At 40.2% G+C, this 19,669-nt stretch overlaps 1 protein-coding gene across 1 annotated transcript in view; it reads right to left on the bottom strand.

The window, feature by feature from the left end:
- Positions 1-6,653: 6,653 nt before the first annotated feature.
- TTC6 (tetratricopeptide repeat domain 6) overlaps positions 6,654-19,669 on the bottom strand; it is a 110,114-nt gene continuing 97,098 nt past the window's right edge. Inside the window, exons 31-33 of the mRNA XM_075193637.1 lie at positions 12,531-12,701; positions 10,162-10,387; positions 6,654-7,395 (exon numbers count right to left, since the gene is read on the bottom strand). Of these exons, the coding sequence (XP_075049738.1) occupies positions 7,259-7,395; positions 10,162-10,387; positions 12,531-12,701 (534 nt within the window). The 3' untranslated portion in view covers positions 6,654-7,258. The remainder of the gene's footprint in view (positions 7,396-10,161; positions 10,388-12,530; positions 12,702-19,669) is intronic.

The following is a 19,669-nucleotide window of genomic DNA, read 5'->3' as shown; positions in this document are numbered from 1 at the left end:
CAGTTTTAAATGGCCAGTCATTTTTTTTTAATTTTAAGGCGCCCTGCAGAGCCCGACGCCCTGCAGAGCCCGGCGCCCTAGGCAATTGCCTAACCTTGCCTAATGGGAGCGCCGGGTCTGTGGGTGCTATTATGTCTGGGGATGGTTGTGGGGAAATAGGCATATTTATTAAATGCTGTTTAATTTTGGGGCTGGTTGGGGGCAGAAAGAGAAGTAATTATTAAATGTAGGTGCTACTTTTTATGTAGCGCTAGTCGGGGGAAGGGGGGGGGATAGAGTATTCACTCATTGCTTGGCTTTCCAGGAGGTGAATAGTACCTATCTCTTTGCCAAACAGAACCCCAAAGTCCAGGATCCAGCCATACAGCAAGTAAGCTTAAGACACCAGCAGCACTGGGTAGTCAGAGTTGCAAGAAAGGGTAGGAGAGAGCAGCACAGGGATGGAAGTCAATATAGTGCTTATAAAGGCTCTCCAAAGTAGGTTGATCAGGCCCCCTCTGGTGGTGGTAGGGTGCAGATGTACACTGCTTAATTGCATTCATACATTTCCTATTATGCTTATCTGTACCCATTGTTCTTATCTATATGTACTTACGGAATTTTGTTGTATTTTCTAACCGCCTATATATGATGCTGCAAAAGCCTTGTGGTGCTTTATAAATAAAAGATAATAATAATAATTAATACTTTAAATGACATGTCCACTTTTCCAGACTTTTTTTTTCTTAGCAAGTAGATGTAATGAACTCATATAGTCCATTTTGCAAATGCACCTCGCTACTAACTTGCCCCATGGTGACATACAGGGCCTGATTCATTAAGGAACGTAAATGCCGACGCATACCGTATTTTGCGTACAATTACACTGCAAGCTCAGAAAAGAACTATACGCCTGTGAATATAAATACATCAAATTCATCTTTGAACACAAATGACACTTCCAACAGCCTATGATTTCATGGGTGGAATGGGTGTATGCACATAGTCAATGCACAGTAAGGACGTGCTAAGGTTGAGCGCACACACATCCGTCCAATTCAGACTGTGGGCATCTCTAAGGTACATGATTTTCAGCCGTATCACTTGCACCAACTAGAGGGCAGATGTAAGTGCCAAGTGATAGTGATGACGGGCACATAGGCATGCTATAACATGTGTCTGCAAACAAGGGCAACTGTAAAAAGGCATTTTATGTACAGTAGACATTAATAACATCCTGATAAAAGTATTTCATTAAAAAGAAAAACTAAATTCATTATTTTAAATTGTTTTTTCATTAATCACTATATTAACAGATGTTAATGTATTTAGTAATACTTTTTTTAATCTGTACGTTCTGATGGGACTTTAAATATTCATGCATTGTGCACTGTGTGTGTCTGCATATAGAGAGGGCCATATAGGCAGAGTGCACTTTAGACCCGTATTCAACCAGAGAATTTTCTTGAGATCCTCTTCTTCTTGAATATGGGTGTACCTGCTTGCAGTATCTGTCCGTTTCAAAAAACACAAACTGCTTTCACTTTGCGTTCTTTAATGAATCAGACCCACATTTTCTAGCAGAGTGCATCTAATGGATGCAGGTACAGGAGACTAAATAAAGACATGCAGAAATGCCCATACTCACTGTCATGTCATCTGCTGACAAGATTAGCTTGAATATCACAATGTTAATAGGTCTTTTTATATCTTAATGACACACCATTGAAATGTTTCTAAATAATACATTATTAATGCTAACCTTGAACCCCTGCCGCCATAGGCCCATAGCCTTTCCCCAAATCTGAGCATGATCTCTGCTTAGTTCAAGGCACTTTTTAAAAATAACAGTATTTATAAGTTCTGCTCTGTCATTGTGTTTTTAGAGCCAAACAAACACTTTGTTAGATTCCTCTGTTTTAGATTATTATCAATACTTTGAATTAGTTTAATGACAAATCTGGCAAATTAATTTACTGCCAGCTTGTTTCATTAGCTGTTGTATTATTAAATATCAACTACTGACATATGTTTAGGATACATTACAGATGGCTAATTAATAATTACTGTCTTTTATGAAAGATTACTCGCATACTTAATATATAAAAATGTGAAATAAATATATACACCTTTTTATGTTTATAAAAATTTGAACATTTTGCAAGATTTAAATTTTCTATATTCTGAGAACAATACACTCCCTTTTTTTAGGAGTGTTAACTATTATGATGATTTATATTGTCTGATAAAGTATGAACAAACTGATACGATTGTTCAGCAAAGGCGGTAGATTGCCAATTACCAACCTGACATTTGTGTATAATTTTGCTTGGCCAGGTTAGATCGTTTTTATTACTAACAAACTGTATGAAACCGAACTGATTAGATGATTAAAGTGAAGCATAAGTGAGTAGTTTATAGTTATAGAAGGACAGTGCAGGGAGACTTTAGTCATATAAAATGTCTACAAACAACTAATAGTTTCCACTCTACTAAACAACAAATATAAACACAATGATAGACCTCTCACGAAATGTCAAGGTATTGGAACATTTCCATTTGCCTGTAACAAATCATCTAACTTGCACTGTTGTTTAGTCGCCTTTAAGAGGGTAAATTCCACAAGTAGCCCCTTTTGATGGCTTTGTGTCATACACATCTGGTTTATGCTGTGTCAGATACAGATGCCACAATTCACAACAGTTCTATTTTACTTGTCTATGTTGTTATAGTACAAGCACAGTTAAAACCCTCTATAGTACTTTGCAGTCTCACACACATCAAGAAACATTATCTTGTGGTTAACAGATTACAACCTTCTGTCAAAAGAAGATGTGATTGGCTATCTGAAAATTAACAGATATACTGCAGTGCTAATGGTCACATTCTCAGGAACCCCATTTGCCGTGTTAGTTTCCATATGTCAGATCAGCAGTTTTGCTAAATTTATTTGAAATCTCCATAGGTACAACTGTTCCTTTCCACAGACGAATGCTACAGTGTCATTAACTTCAGTCAAATTAAAAACCTTTCCTGAGGGACAGAATGTTCCAAAGATTGTTCTCAAAGTGATGACATAACTGTTTCTATCTATATTTATTTAATATAGACATTTAAGCTGCAAAAAACAATTGTGCCTATGGCTTCAAATTTCTAATGATTATCTCTAACATTTTGGTGCTTTAATTTGTCCTATTTGAAAAACAGTTCAACGTAGACTTAACAGTCTTAATTGTAACACATTGCAAATAATAATCATTAACTTTTGACCAGTAACAAAACTACTTAAGCTACTATATTTAATTAAAGTGTTATAGATATAGTTTATCATTGTTGTACCATTGTGCCACAGATGCATGCAGATTGGTAAAAATGTTTACAGTATTCACTAGTTGTTCTAATACAAAATTGAAAATTATTACTGATCCAACATGCTAAATGAGGTTATTAACCATGCTTTAAGGATTGCGTAACATATAAATTTAAAATTCCATATATGAAAAATATGGAGCTAAAATGCAACGTTCAAACAAAGTTAACAGTGGTAAAAAAATACACCCCCCCCCCTTTATATAGATTCTAATTGTGTTGACCTAGAGGGAGAAAAGAAAAACCCTCTGTGAAGTATTTGCCAATACAAAATCCTTCCCTGACCCCAATTTGATGAATTCTCTGAATCAATCCCACCCTATACTGTATTCTACTAATTATAACTGCAGATACCCATTATATGTAAGAAATGCATGCAATTAATTTTTCCATTCTAAGAGATGTAATAGATTCACAGCTTCACCACCTTTACAGTAAATAGCCTCTTCCTATGCTGAAGGTGAAACCGTTTTTCATCCATTTAGAACTGATGACTTTGCTTTGTATATGGTTCTTGGTACCAAAAGTTCATAAAGATAAATCTTTATATAGACCTTGGATATTGGGGGTGTCTCGATATGTCTAGGGAGGGGATGTCGTGATGTGTCTGTGGTGGGGGTGTTGTAAATGTGTCTGGCGTGATCTGTCTGGGAGTGGTGTGATGTGACTTGGGGATGGCATGAATGCTTGGGAGGGCGTGATGAATGCAAAGCTTTATTATAATGTATGCATTACACAGCCCAACGGAAAAAGGATTTTCTGTGGTTACTGAATTGAAAAATTCAAGTGCTTTTTTCGAATTGGCTCTAGATCTTGACAAAATGGATACCCTCAATTAATAGGGAAGTCAGACATAACACGTGCCTATGGGAATCCACCAGACCATTCTAGAAGGGGAAACATGTGAATATTCTAGGTGTTCAATCTGCGATCATTCTAGAATATTCTCCTCTGTATATAAGCAGTCGGTCACCCAACCAGCAGTCAGTTGGCAGTTGAGTGGTTCACTTGTCTTTTGTGTTTTTCTTGTTTCTCGTCCATGTAAAATATTTGTATACATGTAATTAGTGTAAATAGGTCAAGTTGTATACGGAGTGGTTGTAGTGACAATTTGTATATACAGAGTGTTTCAAGTAAGAATAAAGTCAATTAATGAAAACCACCGCTCCATATCAAGCTGGGACTTACTACACAATTTTAAGGCCTTGAACAAAGATGATGATTGCTTCAAATACATTTATAGATTGTTCCCTGGACTAAGTATGAAAAAACTAAAAGCTGGAATCTTTGATGGCCCTCAAATACTCAAACTTATCAAGGAGTCTAATTTCACAAAATGTATGAATGGTGTTGAAGCTTCTGCCTGGTGCAGTTGTCAAGAGCTTCCTGGGTAACCACAAAGCCACCAGTACACTATATCCCTGAAGAAGCCTGGCTGCGTTCCCGTGTGAAACGCATTAGGGAATACTGCCCACTTTGCTTACACTTTAAGCAACCGCTGATTGGACTAGAGCTCGATTCATAATCTTCACTGTAAAAGCATGAGTGACACCACTGCGGTTCTCTACATAATCGCACACATCTACACTGTATAAGTAGAGCGATCCCAATACAGCTACTGCTGGAGACACTTAATACTTTGCCTACCTGCAGCCATATAACATCAACATACAATGATGGAGAGTTTCTGGATAACTTTAAGCACAGGCTTCCGCCTGTTCTGAAGAGATAAAAATGGTTCTATTTAGAAGACTCCCTGGTGAAGGCTGTGAATATAAGTGTTCTCGTTAAAGACTATGCTAATGATCATTACGGCTTCCACCCCTATGAGTTTGCAGTGTCAGTTCCACTGTTCCATTATTACATATACTTATTCTGAATCTCACTACGTTCGACAATGTTTTCGCCCTTTTATGGATTTACTGAAAGATAAAATCTTTTTAGGCTCCAGCTGTAGCTAAAATACATTGTATATTAAGCTTCCTTTACCATTTTTCTTTTAGCTGTGCCTAAATTATCGACCGTTGTGCATTTATAAGGACACACTTTGGGCCTGAGTCATTAAGGTGAGCAAAGTAAAAAAAAAGGAGTAACTTTGCACCTTGGCAAAACCATGTTGCATTGTAGGGGGAGGTAAATGTGGGGACAGATTTATATTTGGGGTAGGGTATGTCCTAGATCAACTTTAAATTTCTGTGTAAAAATAAAGCTATCAAGTATTTGTGTGCTACATGACAAAAAAGGCAAATATTTTCTTCATGTGCAAAATAATAACTAATTTGCACCCCCTGCATTGTAACATGGTTTGTCCAGGATCAATTTTTTCGCCTTGCTCTTCTGAATGACTCAGGCCCTTTGTTTCTCTGCAATTTACTACAAGGTACGACTACCATTGCTATATATTTCAGGGTTTATTGTCAAGCATATTTATTCTTTTACATGCACCTTTCCTGCCTGGTTATATATTCCCATGGATCTAGACAGAACAAGATATCTATAATTTTGTACCACAGTTAGAAAAAAACTTATATTTTCTGTATATGCAAATGCTAACCTTTACTTTTATAATCTTTTGGTGTGAATAAATCATTTTGTGTATGCACAATCCCCTGTTCTTGATAAGTACTACACGCCCCGTAGTTCACCTCCTATTTCCTTGTTCCTTGGAGTTCTCTCCTTTATTAGGCTCAGGAAGGTTGGCTGTAGAGACTGCTATTCATTAGCCAAATAGCTTTTCAACAAAGTATCTTTTAGACACAGGGAAACCTTTATTTATTTAATGGCAAGGATCATGCAAAATGCAATTTTAAAACAATAAAAAAGTATTTTTTTTAAAGGTAAACGTTCCTATAAGTGGCTGTAATACCCACACTCTGATAAAAAGGTATATATCTGTGTCAATAAACATTGCACATCTGGAACATTGGCAGATTGGAGTTTTAAAAGTTAATAAATACATTTATAATACTTAATGTTCCTTAAAAACTATGGGCCTGAGTCATTAAGGCAAAAAAGGAGTAAATGTTCTCTGGGACAAACCATGTTACAATGTAAGGGGTGCAAATTAGTTTATTATTTTGCACATAAGTTAAATACTGGCTGTTTTTTCATCTAACACACAAATACTTAATAGCTTTATTATTACAGTGAAATTTAAAGTTGATCTAGAACATGCCCTAACCAAACTATAAATCTGTCCTCACATTTTAAATTTACCTCCCCCTCCAATACAACATGGTTTTACCCAGGTGCAAATGTTACTACTTTTTTATGCTTTGCTCTCCTTAATGACTCAGGCCCTATGACTCACTTTAAATATGCATTGCCACCTTGTAAAATATTTTACTAAGTTGCCCATTCTTCAAGCCGTAGCCGTTTTTACCTGGGCCCCTCCGTTCCGTCCACAGTCATGGCTGAAAGCCAGGGGTGAGATGTTGCAGCCAGCTTTGGTCCTCTTGCTCACAGCCCCGCTTGCACCATTTAAAGGGCTTTATTACAGAACCAGCAGAGCCTTGGAAAAAATATAGCTGCTTGTAGCTGTCCCTGGGGCTCTGGATAGCAGGGAAATCGTTTCTGTAGGTGGTAGTGCAGCTTTAAAACATCACAACTATTATTGTTATATGCTGCTGATCACAAGAAAGGGATTTTCGGGGTGCAGATCTGGCCTTGGAAAGAGCCAGCTTATATTATAAAATTGGCTTGCAATGATCAGTATGTGAATGGTACGGTCAGCCTGATCATGCTTTAAAGTGAACCTGTTGCTTACATATAATGGAGGTAGCAACTTTGTGTGCTGAACCAACATGAGAATGCATAATGGGTCCTTGTGAATAAATATGCTAATATTGGTTAATAGATGCCCCACTGTGTGTAGGTGACAGAGACACTTTAACATACTGTGATGGTTTCACTATATCTGGGCAGACTGCTGCAGTAGTCTTATAGCTTGCTCATAGTCCTCAATAGCTTCTTTGGCCAGTCCCATTCTTCCTCTGATGTCAGCCCTCAATTTGTACATTAGGGGATCTCCAGGTTGAAGAATCAAAGCTGTAACAGCAAAAACATGATAATAAAACAAGACACAAACACAGGTTGATGAAAAGCACACAGGAGGATAATTTATGAGCAGGAAAGAATGCAGACGTGCACTGCATATTTTTTGATAAATGCTGATTTGCCTGCTGTTTGTATATTATTATTATTATTATCATCCTTTATTTATAAGGCATGCGCAGAGCCACACAGAGAATATAAAGGACGGCATAAGATGGAAGAACAGGACAAAACAGTAGAATGATATTAAAGGCACAGCACTACAATATGGACAGAACAAAATAACTAGCAATGAGGAGGTAGGTAGGGGCGATAACCTCTCCCAAAAGCATAAGGCATGGGAAGAGGGGGAAATATAAGGGAGTAAACCAGCATTAGCTGTGCGTGTACCCAGTATAGTGGGCGCAGCAAACAGGATCAGAGTCCTTGATAGAGAAAGGCAGGGAAGGCATAGGCACGCTGGTGGTAACGAAAGTGGAGGAAGGAGGACACGAGGGACGAGGGCCCTGCACGTTAGAGTATACACTCTAAAGGGAGGGACAAACGAATGGGGGGTGACACAGAGAGGGTGAGACAAGGGGAATAGGGGTGAGTTAGGAGGAGAGCTGATAGGCTTTGATGAATAGGTGGGTTTTAAGAGTCCGCCTGAAGCTTTGGAGGGGTTGCACCAACCCTTGTATTCTTTATTAGGAAAGAGCATCTTTCCTCCAATTCTTGAAGATAACGATCTTTTCCAAATTGAATAAATACCCTATTTCTTCATTTCTATTATTTTCCTTTCATATAAATGGGCAATAAAAGTTGTGGCTAGTGATCATACAGAAGTTTATTTTTCTACATATTGATATTTGTTAGTGTGAATGGAATACCATTCTTCTGCGTTTTAGGATCTATTGAACTAAGAGTGAAAGAAGTTGGATGTATGAGCATGGTTTCAAAACAAGACCCATTTCACACATTGTACAAACTGTTCATTGAGTCAAATTTATGTAATCACCCTATGGGTCACTTACAAAGCTGAAAACCGTGGGCAATTAGAGTAAATGGCTTTAGATGGGAGGATTTGTTGATTTTTTTAATGTATATAATATGTTTTTGTTTGATTTATTATATATAGGTTATTTTTGCAACATTCAAAGCGCTGTCATATCTCTTCTTCTCTTCTAGGTACATATGACTGTTGGCATATTTGCGCAAAATGAACAGCATATTTGTGTATTGTTGCGGGTTTGTAATAAACCTCCTATGAGTTCCTTGTAGGTTCAGGGAGATTCTTTAACATTGGATTATTTATTTAAGGTAACCACTGGAGGGATTTTGGAACCTGTGCATTTAGGGGCTTCCACACTTCTGCTTGCTCTGCTTTCAAATTTTTTTTACATTTTTTTTGCCAAAAATTTTAATACTCTCACACGTTGCAAGTTTGTTTTATGCACATTGTAATACTCTAATTGGCTAGAGGTTGGCCTAGTCTTACCCAATAAGGTTTAGCTTGCACACGGACATGGGATAGAAAAAGAAACACAATAGTAGCTATTTATATCCTAATGAAACATACCTAAAATGACAAAATATTTGCAGACACGCTCAACCAATGTAAAGAATAAGCTTATCGTTGTTATAAATCCACATAAGAGAAAAATATCACAAAGCCCGTGTCTGAGAATTAATAAATTGAAAGCATTTATACTACTTGTAGTATAATATAGAGGCTTCACTATTAATATTTGCCTTTTAATATACCCAAAGCATTTGAACAGATATGTTCCTGTTTAGTTTAAACACTTTACTGACCATGTAACATCACTTTGCAGGCAGATAGAAGACACTGGGGCTGATGCAGATTTGGATGAAATTGCCTGCCACAAAGCAGACGCAAACTGCAACTTTCTTAAGATACATGCCAGTTGGTACCAGTGGCATTTTCGTCTGGCTTACGCCAGGCATCTGTCACATACACTTACACCCATGTCTGTAACCATTTATTGTATGTGCAACAAATGAAATTGCTATCATGCATCAATGTGACTTCAAAAACCTGTAAAACAGCAGAAACAACTGGCCATCTTGTGTGTGGCTTAAACACACACAACAAAGCATAATATAAGTGAGTGACACTGCATGCTCGACCAGCTCTAGCAGAGCATTCACAAACAGCCAATCACAAGCGGTTTGCTTTTGCTGGCGACCATCATCATTTTAATTCTCTATTTGCACCTTCCCTTGACCACCCGCAATGAATATGTTTTTTACAGGCCCATAAGCGCCTGTATCCCAGTACACCATCACTGTATTCAGCCTACATTAGAACACCCCCATCAGGCGCGGGCTGGCAATGATCAGCACGGGGGGTGCACAGGCGGCCGCATCACGTGATACGCGATGCGGCCGTGTCATTGATGATCGCGTGTCACGTGATGCGGCCGCCTGTGCGCTGACGCGGCTGTATCACGTATATTGTGAAGCGGCAGCCGGTAATATTTAGAAAATATTGTATCTCCGGGGGGGGGGGGGGCGGCCGGCCCGAAAAGCCGTCAGACTGAGCGGCCCGGGGGGGCGGTGCCCCCCTGCCCAGCCCGCCCCTGACCCCCATCCCGCCTACCCAAGTAAAGCCTATCATAAGAATCAATCAAATTTGCATGCACACATTATTATATAAATGCGCAGGCCAATTTTACGCAACATATTTTATGCAAACTGGTCTAGTACTCGCTCAGCATCAGGCCCACTGGCTTTAGTATTTAATTGAAATACACTTACCTTGAGATATGTCACTTTCAGCTTGCTGGTACTGCTGTAAAGTGTTATGTAAGCTGGCACGATTGAAGTATGCAGCAGAGGACACTGGGCAGAGATCTAGGACTCTGTGGAAGTCCAGAAGTGCTCCTGGGACATCTTTTAACAGCATATTTGCGATACCTCGGTTGAGAACAGCCGATTCATTCCCAGGATCAAATTCTATGGCCTGTGAGTAGTATTCTCTAGCCTGCAAAATATACAAAACCATCCTTTGTCTTGGATTTACACTGCTAATGAGACGTGGACGAGTGATAGAGGATTTAGTCGTTGATAAATTATTCAAACGAAAACATAAAAAAAATATTTGAATTTACAATGAAGTGGAACAGATGTGTGTGGGCAAACACAGTATCTTTCAAACCTAGTATCACTGAATGACAAAGCAAAATGTATGCTAAAATATGAACTGTGCTAAGGAATTCTGTATAACCATCAAACACTCAAACAGGAATTCACTAATGAAAGTAATCACAAATGCTTGTGGTGAAACAATAAATATAATAATGAAAAAATCACAGTGGATTAAAAATGGAAATGTCTGCATTTTGCTGGAAGGTTGTCTCACAGCTTTACCCTCATGTGATGATGCTGATTATGTTTCCCACAAAAGAGGACAATACAGCCCCCTGCCAATTAACACCCAGTCGTTGGGCAGTCTATCTGGTGATTGTTTGCAGAGGTGCAGGAAGGGCAGCTGCTACCATTATTCCTTGGGCAATAGTGCACTCTACTACCATACAGTCATAGGCAAACCGAAGGGGGGTTTCCTAGTGCCTGGAAACCCCCCCCCCCCAACCTTGGGCACTGCATAATTGAGGTGGTTGGACCCTGCTCCCACTTCACACGGCTCTGCTTGAAAAGGGAGAGCTGCGTGCACCTAACAGTAGTGCACGCAGCATTGCCCATGTATATTATGCCAAGCACTGTCTAAAATTATAGCCACGCCCCCATGCATGCTGGTCACGCCCACTGGCTGCGAAGTGTGGAAACCCCCCTCTACAAATCCTGCGTTTGCCCCCGGCAGTGTATGCTATGGAAGCCTTTTCCCCTATATAATGCTTTGATACACACATACAGCACTATTACAAAATAAGCGAATATATTAACAGCTGACAGAGGTCTTGAGAGTGGTAACTGACCATTTTCTCACTTTTGAAACACAGAGGGGTATCTCGGATTAATGCCGCTCCCTCTCCCACCATATGCACTGACCCTTCTGGTTTCAACCAGGTAACCGTTATAGCACATAAATAAACAATAATATGAATTTCTTTCAAGTAAATGTTCCAATAAGAACGTCTGAGCAATGTTATGATGAAATGGATGACAATGTTATTCACTGTATCTTCTTTAAGGATAGTCAGCGGGTCTCTCGCCTGAAATGACTCATAGTAGAACTATAGCTTGCACTCGGCGGCAGAGCAGATGGAAATACAGGAATAGAACATATTCAAAACAAAGCAAGTTGTAGTTTAACGTTCCTTTAAGACCAGTGCTTCCTCTGCAATACAGGTCTCACTAATCAGAAACTGGGTGCTTTGTTCCTTACATTCTGACCTCATCCCAGGCCTATTCCTGACTTTGTTCTACAAAAAATCCTGATCCAGTTCCTGACCTCTACTCCATGCTTGATAACTCTCCCGGAATGTCCGGGAGACTCCCGCATTTCGGGAGAGTCTCACAGACTCCCGGGAGAGTGTGGCAATCTCCCGGATCTGCATACTTTCTAGTGAAGTGGGCAGAATTAGGATCAAAACGCCGCGATTCACCGGGACTCGCGGAATTTGGCAGTGACGTAATGACGTAAACGTGTCATTTTACACCAGGGGGCAGTTCCAAAATGATGCAAATTTTGGAGCCCCGCCACCCATCACGCCCACCTCCCCCGGCAGGCTCCCGGAAGTCAACTTTAGAAAGTTGGTAAGTATGCTCTACTCCTGCCTACATGCCCCATGTAGATCACTATAGAGCTTGTGACCATCTGTTACAAATGTGACCATCCCTCCAGCTTTCTGTCTACCACCCTTCTCTGTGCTTGTTAAGTTTCAGTAAATTTCCTACAAAAGGCCTTGGAAGGAAGTCAAATGCCCAAAATAAATATCAGAGCACTTATACCACAAGTAAAGAAGGTTTTATAGCAACTGATTCTCCCTTTCACCCTTCTCACCTCCTGTACATATTGTACCCCTTGTTGTCTTCCATTAATAATGTCCAGCACCGATATACCACTAATATAATCCTTCAATACAATTCTGATAAGAACTGCTCTTTGCAAATAAGCTGCAGGTGCATTGATACAAACATTTAGAAACATTACATTGTGAGATTACCTGCGAGAACTGACGGTTATGGAGATAAAGATTTGCTGCATTGAAGTAAGCCAGGGAGTACTTGGTGTCGGCTGCAATTGCGGACTGATAATCTCTCATTGCATTAGGCAACTTCCCCATGAACTGGTGGATGACCCCGCGGTTAGTTAGTAATTGTGCCGTCACGCCAAGCTGCGAACACAAGTAAGAGATAGTAGAATGCACAGGATGTCAGCAACACATGTTATTTCACTTGTACCTGATGACATGTCAGAGGGACCTGACTTGCAAATCTATTCAGTTAGCCAGTAAAGGATATGACTTTATTTTCAGTTACTTCTAAATGCAGAAATAATGTAGTGTATAATCTGCCCAAATTCTAAAATGCACAGAAAATGGAAGAAGATTGCCATCTAATACCAGAGCTATTAAATATCTACTGTCACCCAACATAGACAGTACATTACTATTTTACATATAAAGAAAAACTTCTAACATTAACGCATTGAACTTTAGTTAATGCTATTGGATCTCTAGAGTGTCAGTTTTTATTCCTTTACTTTACAGTCTTTGGACATCAATATTTCCTAATTGAACTAATTCATCAAAGGATGCAATAAAATATGTGCATGCTGTTACAAATGAATAAGTATTTCTCTTTGACTCTTTACTCATTAGAGAAGTAGAGAACTGTTCACACTGTGATGACTAATTAGGAGCAATATAATTCATATAGATTGCGGCACCACAGTGGCTCAGTGGTTAGCACTTCTGCCTCACAGCGCTGGGGTCATGAGTTCGATTCCCAACCATGGCCTTATCTGTGTAGCGTTTGTATGTTCTCCCCGTGTTTGCGTGGGTTTCCTCCGGGTGCTCCGGTTTCCTCCCACACTCCAAAAACATACTTGTAGGTTAATTGGCTGCTATCTAAGTGTGTGTGTGTGTGTGTGTGTGTGTGTGTGTGTGTTAGGGAATTTAGACTGTAAGTTCCAATGGAGCAGGGACTGGTGTGAGTGAGTTCTCTGTACAGCGCTGCGGAATTATTGGCGCTATACAAATAGCTGATGATGATGATTTACTTTTTCTTGCAGTATGACACATTTTGACAATAAGAACACCTGCTTACCGGGAAAGTGTAGCAGGAAATATAATTAGAAAGTTAGCAACTAGGGTTTATGAATGCAGAAAGCTATTTGCAGTGTGAGTTTAAGTCTTGTGATGTGGTGGTGGTAAGTGCTGGTCTCTTTTCAGTTTTCCCCAGCATTATGAATAAACAGAAATCAGGGAGAAGGGGGTGGGAGATATTAGACATTATCTCATAGACAGAGCAACTGCCAAAACACAGGAGTTGTGTACATCTATCATTAAGTAAATGAGCCTGGGGGTCTAACCATTTTATAGATCTATAGTTTAACACAGTCCTTGAGATCTGTTCATTATACACAGCAGTGTCCTATAATATTAATACATTTTTATGCTGCATGAATATCACCCGAGCAGTGAAACTTACAAATCATTCACTATAATCTAAGCATGAATGCATTTAGAACAGACACAGTAGATTTGACTCTTTCAGGCTATTTTAAGCAAAGCTGGGAATTTATGCTGCTTGACCATTTTTTACAGCCTACACAGGAAGAAAAGTTAATGTCCATGTCATCCATTTTTCTGTATAAATCTTAATGTAGGTTTAGAAGATTAGTATTTTATCCATGTGCTTTTTGGCTTTGCCCCAAGCAATTCACCTTGAACAAAAATATTTTCTTTAACAAATTACATTACCAAGAGATTACATTAATTCATCTTGATGCCACTTTTGGCTCATACTTCTTTGCAAGAACAATCAGATTTAAAGGTAAAGACTCTAAGGGGCATATTGAATTGTCCACGGGATTGCCGAAAATCCCGCGGACCGCACAGGATTACCGTTATTACCGGTAATCCTGTGCGTAAAAACCATTAATACGGTCATTTACTGGCTGGATTTCAGCTGCGAGCTGAAATCCAGCGAGAGATTACCGTTTTAATGGTAATATTTTTTGAGCGCTCGAACTTTGGGACAATTGAATATGCCCCTAAGTGTAGCGTGCATTTATGAAGTAGTACTAGGACATACAGGGGCAGACTCAATTCCCGCGTTGTTATTTAGCTCACAGAGCTGCGAGCAAAAATCAGCATTGAAATTACTGTAGTAACGGTAATAATGCGCAGCAATTACCATAGTAACTGTAATAGTGCAGAACAACGCAGGGAATTGAATCCCCCCCATGGAGGAATAAAAATTAGAGCAAAATAATAAAAACAGCTAGATATATTGTTATATATATTGTTCTAAGGGGGGTATTCAATTGTTGCTCCGGGCGCCGCCGGAACGAGCGCGTTAAAACTATTACCGTTTATACGGTAATTACTCGCTCAATTTCAGTTTGCAGCTCCCTGAGCAGCGAGCTGAAATTGAGCGAGTAAATTACCGTATGAACGGTAATTACGCGCAATATTACCGTATAAACGGTAATAGTTTTAACGCGCTCGTTCCGGCGGCGCCCGGAGCAACAATTGAATACCCCCCTAGATGTCTGAAATGTACATTGTTTTAAAAGTTATGTTTACACTGCATATTTATACTATGTGTGTTCTATTTAGAGATGGGCGGGCTCGGTTCCCCGAGAACCGAACCCGCTCAAACTTCACCTATCTGAGTACCGAGCCGAGCAGGCTCTGTACTCTGGCGCCAATTGAAATCGAGGCAAAACGTCATTGTGACGTCGTCGGATCTTGGAGCTCGGTTCTCGCGATATTTGAAATCCATAAATACCAGCCTCCACAGCAATCCATCGCCATATGACAGAGAGAGAGAGCAGGGTTAGGTCGCAGGCAATATTAGAGCAGGGAGAGAGCAATTATTCTATACATTATTCTTGCAATTATTCTTGAAATTCTTCTACCAATTCTTCTAGCAATTGTTATAGCAGGAAGAGAGGAGGCTAGAGGAGGCATTTTTGCAAACATTACCAACTGTTTGAGGTATGATTTTCCCTCCTACAGAAACTATTTTCTGGCTGCAGAAAGTCTTATCTAGCAGCACTATCTATTTAATATTTTGCACTACAAGTGCTTTGGGCTCATTAAAATGGATTCAAAGCAGTCCACATATGAGCAGGATCCGCAAGCAGGTGCTGGCACCAGTCCTGATGGTAGTATTCCCAGTACGTCATCTGGTAAAGCCTATGTAAAAGTACATAGTCTTTTTAAATCAGGGAAAAAAACACAACCTCAAAAAAATTTTGCCATGTTGAAGCGAAAAAAACCTGTAACTGAGGAAAAGTTAACTGCCGATAAAAAAAAAATTGCCAACATGCCATTCTACACACGCAGTGGCAAAGAAGGAATGAGGCCTTCGCCTTTCTCTATTAATGCCAGATCAAAAAATGTTACTGAGCCTTCTTCTTGTACGGCCACTCGTGACCAAGCAAGACCAAGTAATTTGCAGTCCAAAAGTGGTGCACAACTACTGTTACGCGTGAAATCCGAGCTGCAAGAAAACAGTAAGGCAGTAGAGGAAAATATATGCTCAGAATCAGAAATGACACCAATCACTGTGGAGAGTCCATCCACCAGTGGTATGTGTAATCGTGAGCATTCTGATAGTGTACCCATAAAGAAGGGCCCTTTCAGCAGTTCTGCTGATGTGTGCCTGAACAGCCCGAGTGTAGCCGGTGATACACCAATTGAGGATGCCACTTTGGAATTAGAAGAGGATGAGGGGGAGATTTGTGTAGGCGACGAGGGCGCTAATGAGGATGTTAATGAGGATGAGGTTGTTTGTGTAAGTCCTGCACCAGTGGCAGCAGTTCTGGCACGTGACAAGAAAAAGGCCATTGTCATGCCTGGGCATAAAACAAAAAAAATACACTTCTTATGTGTGGAATTATTTCTAGCTAAATCCTGACAACAGTTGTATAGCCATTTGTACTGTATGTCAAGCCACAGTCAGTCGAGGGAGGGACCTTAACCATCTTGGAACCTCATCCATGTTACGCCATTTGACGAGAGTTCTTGGCAAGGTGTTGGGAAAAGGTGAAAGTTCTTCCCAAAAAATTACAAGCACTCCACCATCAGCTAGGACACTTCTGTCACCTACATCCCGACGGCTACAAAATACACCCACAACACCATCCTCATCAATATCCTCAGTAGCGCTCAGCGTTAGCCCTGCATCCCACTTAGTAAGGCTGGATGACTCCTGCACTATAATTGATTCCTCTGAAGAAAGAGTCCCACTGCTGCTGCTGTTGCTGCTGCTGGGGGTGAATCTTCATCCCAGAAGAAGGGCAAGAAAAAGAGCAGTCCTACATTACAACAATTAACTGTGAAACAATCATTTGCTAGTAGAAGCAAATATGACAGCAGTCACCCAGTCGCCAAGCGAATCACAGACGCCATGGCTGCCATGTTAGTGTTAGATCTGCGTCCAATATCCACAATAAATGCAGCTGGTTTTTTCACAGTTAATTGAGGTTTTGTGTCCGCATTACAAAATTCCATCGCAACACCATTTTTCCCATAAAGCTATTCCACAACTATACCAAAAAGTGTGTAAAAATGTAGTGATTGCGCTGAAAAATGCCATTCTGCTCACTGTCCAATTAACCACAGATATGTGGACAAGTGGAAGTGGGCAAACAAAGACTATATGACTGTGACAGCCCACTGGGTTGGTCATTCGCCTTCACCAGCAGGAACAGCAGTAGCATGTACACCACTACGTAACATTTGTCACAGGCAGGCCACTCTTTGTATCATCGGCTTCACTAACAGGCATACAGCTGACAATTTGTTACGAAAACTAAGAGATGTGATTGAAACATGGCTTATACCACTTGGACTCTCCCCAGGATATGTCATTTCTGATAACGGCAACAATATTGTGCGAGCATTACAGCTGGGTGAATTCCATCACATTCCCTGTTTTGCTCACACCATAAACTTGGTGGTGCAGAGCTTCCTAAGAAATAACCGTGAGGTGCAGGAGATGCTTTCGGTGGCCCGTACAATACGGGACATTTCCGTCATTCTGCCACAGCATGTAGAAGATTGCAGCAGCTCCAAGAACAATTTAACTTGCCCTCCCACCAACTTAAGCAAGAGGTGGTAACTAGGTGGAATTCCACCCTGTACATGCTTCAGAGGATGGAGGAACAGCGCAAAGCCATCCAAGCATATTGAACAAGCCATAACATTGGGAAAGGAGGGGGGATGTATTTCACTCTTGCACAGTGGGGAATCCTTTCTGTGTTGTCCAAGGTGCTGAAACCATTTGAAGTTGTGACGTGTGAAACTAGTGCAGATTCTGCTAGTTTGAGCCAAGTCATTCCTTTATTTAGACTATTGGAAAAGCAGCTTGAGAAACTGAAGGAGGAGATGAAAGAAAGCAATTCAGCAAAGTATGTTGGCCTTGTCGATCAAGTACTTAATTCGCTTCGCAATGATCCTCGAGTTATTAAGATCTTGAACTCGGATCACTATGTTTTGGCCACTGTGCTTGATCCAAGGTTACATTGACCTACATTGATTCATTGCTTCAAAATGAGCGAGATGTGAACCTTTGCAAGGAGCTATTGCTCAGCAAGTTGTCCGCTGAACTGGGCCTCGGCTTGACAACGTGTCCTCCTTCCCTTTCTCAAGCTGCTGCTGCTCGTAAGAAATTAAATTTTTGAAAGCGAAGCAGGGATGACACAGGGGGCAGACCAGAACAATTTAACATCTGGGCTGGTTTGAAAGATTTTTCAAAAAAATGTGTGACCTTGCCCATAACTCCATCCAATCCGAGTATTAACATGCAAAGGATGGTGGAGGATTATTTGCAAGAGGTAATTGATATGGAAATGTCAAACAGTCCCTTTCCTTACTGAGAAGAAAAGCAGGCCATTTGGAAAACCATGTACAAACTTGCTTTGCAATACTTAAGCTGCCCACGCTCCAGTGTGTACTCTGAATGAGTGTTCAGCACAGCCGGGAACTTAGTCAGTGATCGCCGTAGAAGGTTACTTCCAAAAAATGTGGAGAAAATGATGTTTATAAAAATGATCTACATCTTCCACGAGGAAGGCCTTCACCATCAAAGACATCCAAGCACTGACTGTTCTCTAATGGCGGATTCAAGCAGAGATGAATTGATAGTCTGTAATGATGATGTGCACACTGATGAGGGTGAGGATGAAGATCCAGATGATGACGATAACATCTTTTTAAAACTTTCTATATAAGTGTAGGGTGTAATCTACCCCCAAATAGGAAAGGGACTTGGGGCATTTCTATATCACGTACAGTCTTGAAAGGTTGCTGTTTTGTCAATTTCACGATAAGGGTAGGGTGTTATACACAGACAGACACCAAACTGCCTTTGTCCATTTCTATTTATATTGTACAGTCTATACCGGCTGAATTTTTTCTATTTAACTACAAGTGGAGGTGGGGTCTGATACAGACTGACACCAAACTGCCTTTGTCCATTTCTATTTTTATTGTACAGTCTATACCGGCTGTTTTTGTACAGTCTATGCAGGCTGCTTCTTTTCTATTTCACTACAAGTGGAGGGGGGAGGGGGTTAATAGTCAGCTACCAAACTGCCTTTGTCCATTTCTTTTTATATTGTACAGTCTATGCAGGCTGCTTTTTTTCTATTTAAGTACAAGTGGAAGGGGGGCTGATAGACAGCCACCAAACTGCCTTTGTCCATTTCTTTTTATATTGATTTTATATTGTACAGTCTATGCAGGCTGCTTCTTTTCTATTTAAGTACAAGTGGAGGGGGGGCTAATAGACAGACACCAAACTGCCTTTGTCCATTTCTTTTTATATTGTACAGTCTATGCAGGCTGATTCTTTTCTATTTAACTACAAGTGGAGGGGGGGCTGATATAGACAGTCACCAAACTACCTTTGTCCATTTCTACTTTTATTGTACAGTTTATGCAGGCTGCTTTTTTTCTATTTGACTACAAGTGCAGGGGGGGGGGGGCTATACAGACAGAAACCAAACTTCCTTTGTTCATTTTTTTTATATTTAACTATAACTGTAGGGTGTAATATACACCCAAAGACGATGGCTGCATTGCCAATAGGCTAAGATGGAGAGGAAGACAATCAGGTTTGTGTG

This window comes from Mixophyes fleayi, chromosome 12 (assembly GCF_038048845.1).
Source record: "Mixophyes fleayi isolate aMixFle1 chromosome 12, aMixFle1.hap1, whole genome shotgun sequence".
Lineage (NCBI taxonomy): Eukaryota > Metazoa > Chordata > Amphibia > Anura > Limnodynastidae > Mixophyes > Mixophyes fleayi.
This window is presented reverse-complemented; position numbering and strand designations above follow the sequence as displayed.